Below are 16,565 nucleotides of genomic sequence, written 5' to 3'. Positions count from 1 at the left end.
CTGTGATGGGATGAAGTTTCTAAGGGGGCTAAGGTGGGGATAGTTGACCAAGTGTGAACAAGTACATTCAAAAAAGGTTGCCATAGACCTAAGTGCAATAAATAGGACAAACGCAGATTGTGATTCCAGTCTTAAAGCAGCTTTCACGTAATCACTGTAAACTGAAACCATGCAGCCTTACATTGGATTGTGAAATCTTTTGACGGGAAGAAAAAAAATTCTATTGATAGGACAGTAAGTAAACAAAAAAAAACTGATTTAAGATAATGGTAAAAGGATGAGAGAAGAGATCAGGTATTTTTTAATGCCATGAGCATGAAAGTGAATGCACCAGGCTAGTGAAAGCAGCTTCATTAAGTATATATCAAATTTTCTTGAAAGTTAAAAGAAAATTTTATGCAGTAATGAGGACAGGGGAAGTGGAGTGAATTAAATAGATCTTACAAGCTTAATGGACTGAATGGTGTTCTTTTGTAAGTTTCCATGATTCAATTACCTCTCTAAATGGAAGTGTATAATAAGACAGGAATCTAGGATCCAGATATTTGAGAAGGTATTGGGCAGGAAATGAGTATGGTGGCCAGTTTGATCAGTAGCGTGTAATCTGGTACATCTTTAACTAAATTAAATTAAGAGTGCCCAGCCCTAACGTTCAAAAATTTTTAAAATGCAGTTCATGTAAACATGATACTTCTGGCACTGAAGCACTAAACAGTTTCAAAAATATTAACAGCAATCCACAGACCTGATAAATCAACAGATTACATTACTGTACAAGTACTGCATAGATTTTAATTATTAACATGTTTGGCCCAAGGTAATTTACAAAACTTGTTTAACATATTTAAAAAAATACCCTGGATCTATCAAGTTTATCTGAGTCCACTCTTATCAAAGAGGGGAAGGCATCTCTCACTGTCCTTCCTTCTCTTCCCCTCTCCTCCTCACCAGTAACAGCGCAGCTCGCTTTGAAGGAATGAGTTATGAAGCTGCTCAGCTCCTCGTGACTGAGATTAATGGGAATCAGTACATGGGCAGTACTCTCCATGCATAAGAAACAGTATGATAGATGCTTGAATCTGCTCACCTAGCGTAGAGGCAAGGTAGTGATGAGAGACAAAAGGGTCAAATGGAAATCTTATACTTCAGTGGGAGTTTTTTCATGTCACTATTGCTGACCATCATGCCTTAAGAAATCAAAGTGAACAAACTGTGATAATTACCTGGAAGAATAAAGGCTCTGTTTTTTCATAAAGTACAATTGTAAAGTGCAAATGAGATTTAATGAGAGCGGGATTAAATCACACAGCCTTTGGTATCAATTTATGCTTTCCCTCCCCAACCCTCTTCTCCTGAGAATCAGTACAAAAACAACTATTATGGTCCCAGTAAATCTTTGTTCCCAAGGAAAAAAAAAATATCCATAAGGCTTTGTTCTTTCTGAAAATCTCAAACCTGAGGGCCTGGATTTTGCAGGCAACAACAGTATCTGTCGTTGTCCTTGAAGAAAACTGCACTATTCTCCATTAAAAGCTGATATCAGGCAACACCACAGGGGATCTTTTGCATCCAGCAAGACTGATGTTACCAAGCAGACAAAATATCTAATCACATTGAAGAATTCTCAAACTGCATGCCGTAGCAAAATACTGTTAATTTTTAACTAACATTTTAGTGTGAAAAAAAACAAATATTGTAAACAATTTTCAAAACATAAAAATAACTCTTAAATCATCAATTGCAGGCAACTCCCACAATACAGCATTTGGGTAATGGAAATTTGCCCTTACAGAATTCACAAACCACTACCCAAAAAATTGAGATGCAGAATAAAACTTGTTCTCACAGAAATTATATGAGAAAAAGTAAATAAATGAAACAATTTTTTTTCCAACTCGCGTTTCTTGACACATGCACAGATGACACGGCTTTGCATGATGGAAAATTGCAATTTGGACCGTTTTCCAGGTGCACAATCTCTGCCCCCCCCACCCACCCACCCACCCACCCACACACACACACCCCATAATGTTGGGGTCATCTGTACTTGTTCTGATGGAATAAGACTGCACACACAATATTAGAGTTTCAGGGCCCAAGAGGTGTTTAACTGTAATTATGGCTTAAGCTTACTATTAGGGACCCAGTTACATCTCATTCAACAAGGCATAACATTTTCATGGGTTTTTACAGTGAGAATCATTTGTTACAAGTTGAAGTTCTTGTCGATCCAGTAAATGGGCATGCATCTGCAGTGACTTCAACAGTGCATTGTGGAGGAGTGGAGTATTATAGACTGTATCGTTAAATGTGGAAATCCATAAGTTGCTGACACCTAAAGTTGCTGTCAGTCTCACAGTGTAATGCAGAAAATTCCAACAACTGCAAAAGTCCATACCAATTTCTTTCAGCAGTTTGAGTGAATTTTGACTGATTGACGGCTGATAATCTGAAAGTCCATGTACATCTCTGGGCCATTGGTCTCTCCACAGCTTCAGTGATAAAAAAATATCTGCAAGATACTTGTTAGCCAAATGCTGTGACTGCAACCAACTACTGGCATAGCTACAAATACATAAAGAATGGCAGAGAGCATGAATGCTGGAAAACTGGAATAAATTAAGAGAAAGTTTAAATGCTGACCCATCATTAGGAAGGGAAGCAAGGGCAAGGCAACTCCATCACCTCCAAATCAAACCCCTCCCCCGGACTTGGACATTATTTATGGATCATCACTTCACTAAAATCAGGGAAATCCCCACTGCTTTAGCTGAATGGATTACAGTGGTTTACGAGCCAGCCATCCCCCATCACTAGCTCAGAGATGGACAGTAAGTACTCATGTTCCAAGAATGAATGATAAAAATATTTGTGATACCCTTCACCGTCCTTGTCAGTCTCAGTACAGTTATGTTGTGGGACAGACAGACAATTACAACCCTCTTGTCCACATTACGTCCGTATCAAAACATTCGAGGCTGGTTAACCACCAGGATGACTTGCGTGGCTGCAGTAATAAAGTGATCCTTTCTTGAATCCAATTTCTGCATCCATAGCAAAGGTATAACTACCAAAAGGTACTTATGGAGGTGTGGATTATGATTGCAAATATGGTTAAAAATACAAACTGGAAGTAAGATCATCTTGACCAGAATGCTATGGAAGAAATGTACACCACCAATCACTCTATAGTTTATTCTTGGTTTCTCTGCACTGTAGTTTTGTTAACAAGTCTTCCGCCCTTTTTTAAAATCAACAGTGTTCTAGAAGTCATGAAGCAAACAAGCAAAAGTGCAATAGAAGGTTGAGAGAAAAGTTTCAGAATCATTAATCCCACACAATAATTTGAAATGAAAATAGTTCCGACATGTCTGTTCCAAGGAGAATAGACTCAACATGCGTATTCTTTCAGCCAAATCCTTGGAGTATGGATCTTGCTTCCGATACTTTCAAAGACCACTACACATTTGGTTTCCACTCACCACTTGGTATTTTGTGGCAGCTAATGATAAGGAGCTGATCCTTTTATCCGGGGAAACAACCAGAAACCTACAAAGTCGACTAGATAAATGACAACAGATCATTTATTCAAATGATCCAAATTCAATCTGGAATATTGCACCTGGGAAGAACAAAAGAAAGGGCAGTACAAGTATGTCTTCAGTACTCTGTCAGAATGGCTGTGGATGATATTGAAGGCAATTTCAGGATTTTAGTAGACTGGCCCGAGTCACTGTACAGCAGCAAATAACGATGCCAACTTGTGCAGTCAAACAAGTTAGAGGAAGTCATGTGTAAACTCTCAAGGGAAAGCCAAGATACATCTTCCCTGTGCTCAAGCCAACATTCCTCCCTCAGCCATTACCTCTAAAGATGGATTTATAGTTCATTCACCTAAATTCCTTCAAAAACAATAAGCACTTTTAAGTAGATCATAGCCCAGGAAACTGTTTAGTACTTTCAGGGAGATTGCAAGGTGCTTTATAAATGCAAGTTTTTCTTTTAGAGTGTGCTAGTCAGTTTCCATTTTGACCAACATGTCCAGTTCTGGTCCTGTAACATAGGGAGGTATTTAGTGGCTGAAGGTGATGCAGGGAAACAAACCAAGACTCACCCCATTGTCAAAGATTAAGATGAAAATATTTAAGAAATCTGCAAATTACAGCCTGAAAAGGTCATGAAAAGGTGACCTCATGGATGTGTGTATGGGCAAGCAAAACAGATAAAGTGAATTAAACTAAGACAAAGGGACATGTAAGTAGTACGTAGAAGTCCATTTGAGTGGACTCTTGAATAGGTCATGGAGAGGGTCACATCATGTTCAGCTACTTTCGGCCAAATTGGCTTTCTCTTCCATGTGATTCACGATTGGCTTAGGCGACTATATCAGATCGCAAAATTCTGGATCATTCTTCAGAGTAAATCTTTAATAAGGGGGACTTGACTTCCTAATAAACCCCCCACACACATTGTTGTGTTGTGATTGTCAATAATTTTAAGTGCCACCATCCTGTTCATTGTCTCACACTTACAGGGGAACTTCTCTGCATTAATCCTGAAGGACTGGATGTTCACATCTGCAAATACCACCTTTATAGTTTTGACCAACACTGCAGCAGAGCATTTATTGCAACATCACAGAGAAGACTAGAAGCACTCTCTGTCTGAATTGCACAAAATGGTGTGGAAATGTCCTTCCATCCTGCACCTTCACCAGTGCTGGGTGCTCTGATGCTAAAGATGATGTGGCGTAGGCTTCTCTTATGTTTTCTTCGTGTTGACCTTGTGCCGCTCTTTGCGTAGATGTGCTTCGATCTCATGCCGGAAGACCAGCATTCCCAGCTGTCCGTGCGAGGCCTCGTTCATGGCCTTCGACTGCATGCACATGCGATACTGCTCAGGGGTCAGCTCATCCACGCACCGCTTCTCGTGCCAGAGGTGGAAGAGTCCACGGACCGGCGTCCGAACCACTATCAGGTCACTGTGGAGGTATTTGCGGTAGAGGTGAACATCCTCACCTCCCCATCCTTTTATGTCCAAGTCAAAGCCACCTAGAGGAACAGATAGAGTCATAGAGTGAGAGAGAGTTACAGCATGGAAACAGGCCCTTTGGCCCACCAAGTCCATGCCAACCATCAACCACCTATTAACACCAAAGCTACTTAAATCCCATTTTATATTCTCCCCACTTTCTCATCAACCCCCCAGATTCTACCACACACCTACACACATGATCCAGATGTTCAAGCAGTTAAAGCAAAAGTGGTTAACAAGAATCCCCACTCAGACAACAAACCTAAGAATTGGGTTAGAGCAATCTTCAGGGGAACTTTGCTTTGAAGTCCTTTCAACTGCTTGAACCTGTTCAATCATACATTTATTCAATCCATACTCCTTAATATCTTACCTAATTACATCTACCTTTAAAATTTGAAATAACTAATCATTCTTTGAATTTGTAGGTGAAAGTTCCACGTTACTCCTAGCCCACATCTTTCAAAATATTTCCAAGACTTTGGTCCAAGTGGCTTGGTTCCAGTTTCATTTTTATGTCCCCTTACTCTGAATTCCCACAGCAGGATAAATAATTTCTCTGCATCTACCTTTTGTCATTTTAAGTGCCTCAGTTGGATGTCAAAGGAAAACAAGAACAGTCTATTCAAATGGTTCTCATAATTTAACCTTTTAAAACCATTGGCATCCTTCTAGTGAATCTGCAATCACCCTTATATATCAGTACACAAAACAACATTGTAAGTAACAATGAAGGACAGGGGTTCAATTAATATGCATAATTGTCTGGAGTCAGTCTAAAGTTTTGTTATTTGCTCAAGACTTGGTGGATGCTCATACATAGGGCATCAGGGACTTGATTCGCAAGTCTTTTGTATGCAATTATATGAGCAACACTATTTCCTCTTGCAAACTGTGACTTGTGTAATGCTTCCTTCCTCTCCAACACTTGGATCAGCCATTGCATAAGAACTGGTTAAGAAGTGGAGTTTTTAAATTAATGTTGACAGGGAGGAACTTCAATGTGCATATTGAATGCGTACCAAAAAATCTCATTCTTCAACATATCATAATTATACATTTCACTGCACAGCCAGGTAGCAACATTCATGTTTTGGAGTTAAAAAGTCACTCCCATGTGCAAATTTGTAGCTGATAGTGCAGTACTGGGGGAGTGCAGCACCGTTGAAGGTCTTTTGGTTATCTTCTCTCCCTGAGGTATTTAACCCTCAGTCAACATGAATGAAAGAGATTATCTTGTCATTACTGCTTTGCCATTTGTGGGACCTCACTGTGCCACAAATGGGTTCCTGTATTTCCTACAATAGCTGTGACACTAAGTAATTCAAGTGTGTCTAGATCTCCTATATATGTGAAAAGCAAACATAAACACAAATGTGTTCAATTTTGTTTGAGCAGTAAGGGAAAACTAGTTTGAACCTGTGAGCTGATCGGGAAAGATAGAAAAGTATTGAGAGGCACCAAATGTTTTATCTTCCTGTTGATTCCAAATACCCATGGACTAAATGGGGTGTAGATGTAAGGTTTGAAAGCAAATTCCGCCCATGTCTTTTTCCAGCACTAAACTCATTTCTCACAAACCAAACCCCTCTGTGTGTTGATCTGCTGACAGTAGATACCAGTGCAATCTCTGCAAACCTGTTCACAAGATTCTGTCAAGGCAGCACCAGCCGCTCTGGGCCATAACCTTCAATGCAACAACAGCGCAGTAGGTGGCAGTCTTGGTACTAGATGAAGAACAGATTTCTTGTTCAGAGTCTCTCCTGCAAGGAAGTCTTTCATGCATACACTTACCTATATTGATGAAGTCTGATCTATATTGGCAGGTCATTCCAAAGCCAAAATCCCTCCAGAAGCCAGAATCCTTTTTAATCACCTTTAACAAAATGAAGGAGCCCAATTAATTATTATTTCATTTGTTTAATAGCCTCATATTCTTCATCCTTTCCCCATGCCATAAAGGTAATTTGTGCCCTTTCACTGGTAAAGCTATACCAACTGGAATTATGTATAGGATTGAAGGCCATTCATCCCATCATAACCATAAGAGTGTGCCCATATAAGACGGAGGCAAGAAGAAATTTCTTCCCTTAGAAGGTTGGGATTCTTTGGAAATTCTCTCCCCCAAGAGAGCCATGGTTGCCAAGCAGTTACACTGGGGAATTTGCATGAAGTTATACTAGGGAAGACCAGATTCGGCAATCCCATTCATTTCTTTGGAGAGGACTGCTTCTAAGAAAGGTAGGCAAGCTCCAGCTAATTTAGCTTTCTTTAAATTAATTGTGTTAATTTAACTGTATTTAATTGTTAGAAATACATTCAGTGATAATGATAGTAGGTTCTTTGAACTACAGGGGAATCAAGTGCTTTGGAGATTAGGCAGGGCAGTGGTGTTAAGGCCAACAGATTGGACCTTGAAGGTCAACTCCTGCTGCTACCTCTTGTGCTCTTGTGAGCCAGGTGTTGTTGAAATACACACACTGATGCAAGGAACAGGTCATTGAGCATGCTGTGCCATTCAGTCATGGCTTGGTTGTTCCTCTCCATTGTCTGTACTGCCAACCAATCTCCATCTCCCCATGGTATTCAAAAATCTATGGACCGTAATCAATGATCAGATGTGCACAGCCCCCACAGAAGCAGAATTCAGAAAATTTACAAGCCCCTATCTAAATAACTTTCTCTTATTAATCCTAAATTGTTAGCCCTTTATCCTAAGGCAATGTTCTCTAGTTCTGGACTCACTGAGAAGAGGAAACAGTCTCTTGAATTATCAAAAACAATTTTCCCTTCAGAAAAGCATTCTGACATTGTCTATTCATGTTATAGAACACTACAGCACAGTACAGGCCCTTCGGCCCACAATGTTGTGCTGACATTTTATCCTGCTCTAAGATCTATCTAATCCTTCCCTCCCATGTAGCCCTCCATTTCTCTATCATTCACGTGTCTATAGTTCATTTCTCTATAGTTCATATGACCTTCTGTTACCATGTTCTTGACGATGGATACCAGCACTTTGCTAACAACTGATGCCAGGCTAACTGGTCTATAGTTCTCCATGTATTTTCCACCCCTCAATCCCTTCTTGGAACTGTTGTGTCACACTTGATGCATACCATCTGCTGGCATTGTTCCAGAATCTAGTGAACTTTCGAACACCATCTCCAATGCATCTGCCATCTCTGAGGCTGTCTTTTTTTTTAGAACTTTGGGATGGAGGTTAACAAGTTCAGGGCATTTTTCTGGTTCTAGTCCCCTTAGTTTTTCCAGTTGCTGCAGTAATATTAATTACATAAGGCTGCCCCCCGCCATGCCGATCCCTGATTTCCCTCTATTTCTGCTACATTTGACTCTTCTCCAGTGAAGATAGATGTGTTACACCTAATGCCTTGGACATTTGTTATTCCCCATAATAATTTCTCTCATCATCAACTATATAGGCCATTCTCAGGTTATAAACGGGTTCTGTTTTTGTCAAAAAAACACACAAAAATAACTCTACGGTAACCACACCTCCACAATATTGTAATGAATGGCATCAAAATCACATACGTCTGATAAGAAAGAACAATTACTAAAGGTGGGGGCCGAGGTGTACGTATGTATGTCAGACCTTTGAATTTATTAATATTATGGGAGCTCATTCGTACATAGGGGTGTCTAAAACATGGGAATGGCCTATATTTGCTTTCTTCTTTCTTTTTAATGTAATTATAAAACTTCTTAAGATGGTCATTTATATTTTTGATAATTTATTCTCATATTCTGTTCTCTGCCTCTATCAATTATTTGCTTTTTGTTGCTAGTTCTTAAAACCTGATCCTCAGCATTACTACTGTTCTTAGAAACATGATAAACTTTTTCCTCTCACATACCGTCCTCAGCCTCTTTGGTGCTGTGAACGTTTCTCAAGGAGTTTTTATTTCTCCATGAAATGTACAATTGTTGAGAGTTTCGGGATATTGGTATCATTTATAAAACACTACAGCACAGTACAGGCCCTTCAGCCCATGACGTGCCGACCTATATAAACCTACTCCACAATCAACCTAACCTTCCCTCCCACACAGCCCATAAACCTCTGTTTTTCTTACATCTATGTGCCTATCTAAGAGTCTCTTAAATATCCCTGTTGTATCAGCCTCTACCACCAGCCCTGGCAGTGCGTTCCAGGCATCTTCTGAAAAACCTTTAAACCCAGTTTTCGAAACTACCTTTGTAAAGTCTTCGGAATGCATAGACAGAGCAAAAAAATATCCAAAAGAGGCAGAGTTTTGGTTAAAAGCCAGCACAATATTTATATGCTATAAACTCTTGGTGTAAATGGATGTTCCAGGCTGCCTGTGAAGCTATTGCATTGCTTCCCAAGCATGTACACCACATGACTTTGCTGTCCAATGGCATCACAATATAAATACACACTTGGATAGCAGCTTGTTCCATGCTTAAACATATGTTACAAAGCTGGCCAATCCTTTCATACTTTATGTTCGAGACTTTAAGATCTAGTTTCAAACATTTCATCCAAAAGCTGGACCCTCCAGCAGGGTAGAACTTCCTCAGTAACAAATGGAGTCTCAGCGTACATATCGGCATTCAGATCACTGGAGAGGATCTCAAACTCAGGACCTTCTGAGTTAGAGGCAAGACTACCACCAACAGGAACACAGCTTAATAATGGAGGCAACTTGGTCCTAACCCTAAATAGCTGGACTCGTGCAACAAGGAGCACTGGGTCTCACATAGGGAAACGGATGTGTGGTAATCTGTGTTAACAGGTCCTCCAAAGAGCCCATTTTCTTCCCAAGTTCCCCAGTCAAGTTCTGTATGCAGTAACGCCACACTTACCAGCTGCTGTAGAATGGGCGGAACAGTGTCGTGATGTCCATAAATAATAGCAGGATTGTACTGACTGAAGAGTACAGGGTAGAAAACCTTTTTTCCTGTAAAACAGAATGAAAATGTTATAGTTGCAGAAGACGTCTAGATTCCTCTTGTTTCCTCAGTCAAAAGATGGCCATTTTATTCCACTTTATTAACAGCAGCTTAGACCAACCAATGGGGGATTGTCTTTTGGGGGCCAGGCTAAAGAATATAATGGAGTGGCTTCAAGGAGACATGGAAGAAGAGAACATGAAGTCAGAAGTCAAATCCAATGGGTATAGGAAGGAACGCAACAAATGTCAAAGTCGAGTTTATTGTCATATGCACAGGTACAATGAAAAACTTGCTTTCAGCCTCATCACAGACACATAGCATTATATAAGCAGCATTCACAAGAAAAACAACATAAATTGTACACAGTTTTAACAAGAAAGCATACAATTAGAACAAAAAAAACAAAGTTAATTTTAGTGCAAACTGATCTAAGTTGTCATAGTGTTGCTAAACTGTAATGATCAGGGTTTTGCCAGTTGGTTCAAGAACCGAATGGTTGAAGGGAAGTAGCTGTTCTTGAAGATGGTGGTGTGGGACTTCAGGCTTCCATACCTCCTGCCCAATGATAGCAGCGAGAAGATGGCCTGGCCCGGATGGTGGGGATCTTTGATGATGGATGTTCCCTTCTTGAGGCAGCGCCTCCTGTAGATACTACCGATGGTGGGGAGGGACGTGCCCGTGATGTATTGGGCTGAGTCCACTACTCTCTGCAGCTTCTTACATTCCTGTGCATTTGAATTGCCGTACCAGACCATGATGCAACCAGTCAGGATACTTTCAACAGTACATCTGTAGAAGTTTGTTAGAGTGTTCGGTGACAAACCAAACCTCCTCAGCCTCCTAAGAAAGTAAAGATGCTGGCGGGCCTTCTTTATGATTGTATCTATGTGCTGGGCCCAGGCCACAACATCCGATATGTTAACACCCAGGAATTTAAACCCGCTGACTCTCTCCACCACCTATCGCCCAATGTAGACCGGTACATGTTTGCCCTCCTTCCCCTTCCTGAAGTCAACAATCAGCTCTTTAGTTTTGCTGACGTTGAACGAGAGGTTGTTGTTGCAGCACCACTCAATGTTCCACAAAGTCAGCTTCAAGCATTGGTAAACAGCTTAAAAGGTGAAGATTTCAAGCAGTAGTTGGCATCAAAATAACAAGAGGGGAGGGGCAAATCCACGGCTGAAGAGATGATGTGAGAGCAAAACGTTCAGATAGCTGGGACACTGAGAGGATGCTGCAATGCGAGTGGCCTAGACTGACAGGAGGATACCCAAACAAGGCTAGAGCCATGGGGTCCTCAGCATAAATTGCTCAATGGCAAAGAGTTTAAACCAAGATGCCAGGGGAAGGTTTAAAAGAATGAGATGATGGAACAGAATGGTGAGCAAAGGAAAAAGATGCAAGAAGGAAAGGAAACGAAGGTCTGTAGGACGTTTCAGTAGTCCTTGGACTGACTCCAGGCTTCTCAATAAGGTGGCCTCACAGTTACAATTAGCTACTGGACTGTGGTACCTTTCCTCTTTAAATGACCCTCCAATCAATTGATGTTTTCCTTGGTGTGAGGCACTGGGATGAGGGGGGTGGGGGTGGTAATCCTGTTAATGCAGTAATAGTGCTTTGCTTAATGTTCACCCAACTGATGTAGGCCAGCCATGTGTACTTGACAAATGCAAGGAAGTCCCATGAGTAATCCATTCTAAAGTGAAGTGGGCTCTAGCTTATATTAATTCCTCATCATCATTCAATTGGCAAATGCCCCAGAAATCTGATGACTTGCTTTCGATGGCATGTTGGTGTTTACACTACTGAAAAGGGCAGCATTTATTGTTCATCACTAACAAGGAAGCCAGTGCTAACCTGCTTTCTTGAACTGACAGAGTTTAGCTTATGTGTTGAAGATACTCCCACACAGTAGTGTTAGGTGGGGAATTCCAGGATTTTGACCAAATGATGAAGGAATGGGGAAGTATTGCCAAGTGTAGATAAAATGAGACTTGGAGGAGAACTTGCAGGGGGTGGTATTCCCAGATATCTCCTGCCTTTGTTGTTTTTAAAGTGGAGGAGAATTGTGTGTAGGAAGTTACATTGAAGAAGCCTTGGTGAGTTCATCATAGAGATGGTACACATCATAGCCATCATGTCCTTATGGTCAAGGGAATGAACATTTAAGGTATCAATCAAGTAGGCTGCTTGTCCTAACGATGTCATGCTTATTGGCACAAATCTTTCATTGGTTCTCATTTGCTATCAACCTTATAGACCTAGCTCGATTGTAATAGTTTAATTATTTTTTAAAATGAGAAAGGGGACAAGGAATCACATCACAGTCCAATGAAGTCACCTTAACAGTAGTGAAGAGAGAACTCTTAGAATCATAAAATGTTGGACCGGTTTTGCCAGTCTACTCAGGATGCCTTCATCCAAAGAACAAAGACTGGTCAAAACAGGTAACCTTATTTCTCTGGAATTTCCTGACATCTGGGAGCATAGAGGATGCCAAGAAATGACTAACGTCAGCTCAGACCAGACCCATCAATAAGCTTGGTGCTTGAGTTCCAATGATTAAACAGCATGATGAATGAAAACAGTCTTTTACCTCTTTTTAACAAAGTGCAGTGATCTGTGAATTGGTGCATTTCTTCTTAAACCTATTGCAAATGTTTACATTGCCATTCCTGCAGATACTCAGCCCCAAGTACTGCTGCAGGAAAATCAGTGTTGTTTTAAATTCTCACTGCTGGCTGTTGTTCAGACTAGTGGGGAACCTGAACGCTGAGAATTCTGGCGCAGGATCCCAGTTTGAGGAAACATCCAAAGGTGTGATGTGGCGTCACACTGAGGGTCATAAATTTACTCTTCAAAGTTAAGGTATAATTTCAAATCCACTTCTGTACACAAAGAGACCTTCTTGCCAAGTTAATACCGGTGGTATCATCCGCAGCAGTAATGGGGTCATCTCTCTGCTGTGGGAATTGGGTGAGGCAATTGGTTCAATGTTTCCAAAATAAAACTAGGCAAAGACAAGAAAGAGAAAGGGATAGAGGAAAGTACTGAAAACTTGGAATGAGGTGGATGGAATGGGAGGAGACTTCTGTGGAATATAAATGCCAGCACACTTAGTATGACTAAATGTTTTGAAATAAAAAAAATATTTGAAGTGTAGCATTCAGATGATCCATTCCATCCTGGCTGGCTTTCGGATGTGCAGATATACTGAGTAGAAACAGTAACATAGTCTTGTACCTTTCTCCCTTAAATCCACTCGTAACACAGTGAGGGATAAACAAACTTACCAACACACCCCACGCTTCTGCAAATGTGATTGCCAGCTGTTGATGTGGCAAATGACAGGAAGGTGAGAAACTTCAGCAGTGGAGCACAGGAAATTTTGCTCATTCAGGGATTATGACGGTTTTCCCACCAAGAGATAGATACATGGAAAGTACAGTGGCTGTGCAGATGCCTCCTGTGTTACCGAGGAACAGCAAGTTGCTGAATTTAAGTTCGTAATTTGAAATTAGACGCATGTAGAAGGGAATGTGACATGTCAATATTGTCACTACAATAGCAGGGCAGAGTAGGTGCACTAGGTCCAGGGATTCCCTACCCACTCTCTCTGCCAAGTACAAGAGAGCATCACACCTTCAGCTTCCTTTGTTTGGATGCACCAGAACAACTCAAAATACTTAGCAGTATCCTTTACAGAGCTCTGTCGATTGACACCCGCCTTTGAACTGAGCATCTATTGATCCCTTGCCAACTCTTTAGGATGCAAGACAGCAGTTCACCAAGGGTAAGGGATCAGCGTCTCTGCGACTTCCGCCAAGAGCAAAAGCATCAATGTCATGTGGACACCTCATAATTCAAGTGGGGTACACATTGCCATTCCTCTGTCATCACTGGTCAGCAACCCAGAAACTCTGTGGGAGCAGCATCACCAAGCAGACTGTGGTAGTTCATGGAGAAGGCCCCAGCATCACCTCAATAACTAAAATATTATGTATATAAAACCTTAACTTTAGCAACTGTTCTAAGATAATTCTCAGGAGCACAAGCCAGCAAAGTTCAACACGAAAACCACAAAGTGACATGTTGCTGCTGAAATCTTGGCTAAGTTGTGATTCTAGACCACCTGCTGTGTGGCATGGAGGGAATGCTACACTGTTGTAGGTGCATCTTTTCAGTTGAGAGAACAAGCTGAAAGTCCCATGCACAAATTCAAAGACAACTACGTGAATTGTATTCGTCAATATTTATCTATCATGTCGCTAAAACATTTAGTCATTACCTCATTGCTGCTTGTGGGAGCTTGCTGTATATAAACTGACAGCTGCATTTCTTATATACAACAGCAGCTACAATTCAAAGAGTACTCCAATTGCCATAAAGCACTTCTGATAATCCAGAGGTCATGAAAGGCCCTAAATAAATGCAAGTTATAGAATTCTACAATGTGAGAGGAGGCCATTCAGCCCATCATGTTTGTGTCAACTTTTTGAAGGGGCTCAGGTTCTATCTTGGTGTGCAATCAGTGAGATACCTGGCTGGGCGTTCAATCTGCAGGTGTTCAGAAACTCCGCTGTGAAGTATATATCCACATCACAGAAAAACAACAGGACGTTGTTCCCCTTCCAAGCACGAGCACCAACATCCAGGCCTTTCCCACGGGAGAAATCCTCCTCCAAGGGAATGAAGGTGTAGTTCTTGTAGTTTGCTTCTCTATATTACAAAGAAGAAGGCAGATGAAAATTTTACTCCACTGTTAGTATTTTTCCCTGCTTCAATGTTTAGCAGCTACTGCTCCTAATTAAATAAGAGGGTCTCCTCATTACATGGGAATTGCATTTTATATGAATAGTAACACATGGAATGGCAACAGTTTGGGTTTAGACTATTTATGGGGAAGAACGTCAAAAGATCTAACACTGCGTCCACTACAATACATCAGAGACAAGTGAACCTCCAAGGCACACGGCAACCTGACCTGCCTACAATGAGGTTCTCCTGGATTCCCACTCAGCACCATTGTGACAGCTGCAGGGAGATGAGGAAAAGACAGCAAATGCAGCTCTTGGTTAACAATGCCAGCATAGTAATCGCACATTACAATGATATACACCTCACTTGGAATGAACTGATGCTTCAAAAATTCCCTCCATCCATCCATCTCTCCCCACTCTGCTAAAAATCTGGGATTGCTTTTTGCATATCCAGATCACAGTGGAAGATCTGCTCCCCGATCTTGGAATTTACCATCATTACCATTTAGAATTCAAAGTTTTTTTCTTAAAAAAGCTTGGTATTGAATAAAATTAAAGTGCAAAGATTAAGACAAGATGATTGCTGAGGGGTATGGTTGGCCTAGAAGGCATGACTGAGAATTTCAACACCAGGTGGGCTGAGATAGGGGTGGAGTTGGTGTTGATAACGGGGAGGATATGGGCTCAGAAATCTGCTCAGAATTGAAGAGTTTCTGAACATTACTGGGATACAATGGCCATGCTGGCAAAGGGACATTCAACCCAGAGTACTTTCGTTGTGGGTCCAAGGTGGCAAGGTTGGCCGAGTCAGTGGCCTTCCAACCAACCACCAAAGCCTGTGCCTTCCGTCACTACTGGGAGCGAGGCATGTCCCAGCTGTTGCATTGGCAGGCAACCTCCACTGGCTCACCAGGATTTTATGGCAAACCTGTGTAACTGAATGTCAGAGAGAGAGGGACAGAGAGAGAGAGACAGAGAGAGAGACAGAGAGAGAGCGAATGAGCGAAAAAGCACAGGAATAGGCTGTCCTACCCAATGAGTCCACAGTGACCTTCAACCACCCACTTTTGCACTAATCCTACCCTAACCAATTTTGAGAACGTGCAGACTCCACACAGACAGCACCGGAAGTCAGGATCGAACCTGGGTCCCTGGAGCAGCAAGGCAGCAGCAGCTCTGTTAGCCTCACAACTGTGCTGCCTCAAAAAATGGATGAAGACTTTGACCAAGTGCTATCCCAGGAAGGAATAATTTATCAGGCTAATGGTTGGAAATTGGTGGGGCATTTACAACTGCTCAGTATATTAAATTATATGATAGGAAACTATAAATATCACACCTTGAAAATCAAACAGGAATTTCTTGCTGCTGTAATCTGACTTCCATTGGCCAATCATTTTACAAGTCAAAAAAGGGTTTTCTTTCATGTTAGCTCTAAACCAGAATTAAAATTACTTAAACAGAAGGAAACAGTCCCCCGTTGGACCCCAATATTTAAATAGCACCTCTCCAAAGGGAGACATGAGCAGCAGAAAAAGATTTCATTTGATAAACTGGACACTTCAAACACAACTTCATTCTGGTGGGGGTTCCTTTGCTGTGACACTGGCTGCAGCAAATAGAAATTAATCAGATAGGAAGGATGCTGTCCTCAAATTGTACGTAGCCTGAACTTCTAAGTGGAGATAAGTAATTGTGTCCACTTACAAGATCCAAAAAGACATCTGCAGGAATAATGAATTATGGTGCATTATCGTGAGTATTATCCCAGTTACTGCATAACTTACTGAGGGAGGAATGTTTTATTGGTTCCAAGATGAAGATTGGAAA

The 16,565-nt window shown here is 41.2% G+C and overlaps 1 protein-coding gene across 1 annotated transcript in view; it reads right to left on the bottom strand.

The window, feature by feature from the left end:
- Positions 1 to 2,055: 2,055 nt before the first annotated feature.
- Positions 2,056 to 16,565, bottom strand: part of LOC127587115 (chondroitin sulfate N-acetylgalactosaminyltransferase 1-like) — a 121,844-nt gene continuing 107,334 nt past the window's right edge. The window contains exons 5-8 of the mRNA XM_052045333.1: positions 14,516 to 14,694; positions 9,886 to 9,980; positions 6,829 to 6,910; positions 2,056 to 5,051 (exon numbers count right to left, since the gene is read on the bottom strand). Of these exons, the coding sequence (XP_051901293.1) occupies positions 4,762 to 5,051; positions 6,829 to 6,910; positions 9,886 to 9,980; positions 14,516 to 14,694 (646 nt within the window). The 3' untranslated portion in view covers positions 2,056 to 4,761. The remainder of the gene's footprint in view (positions 5,052 to 6,828; positions 6,911 to 9,885; positions 9,981 to 14,515; positions 14,695 to 16,565) is intronic.

Source organism: Pristis pectinata, chromosome 2, assembly GCF_009764475.1.
Source record: "Pristis pectinata isolate sPriPec2 chromosome 2, sPriPec2.1.pri, whole genome shotgun sequence".
Taxonomy (NCBI): Eukaryota; Metazoa; Chordata; class Chondrichthyes; order Rhinopristiformes; family Pristidae; genus Pristis; species Pristis pectinata.
The sequence above is the reverse complement of the archived record's forward strand: the minus strand, read 5'-3'. Positions and strand labels throughout refer to the sequence as shown.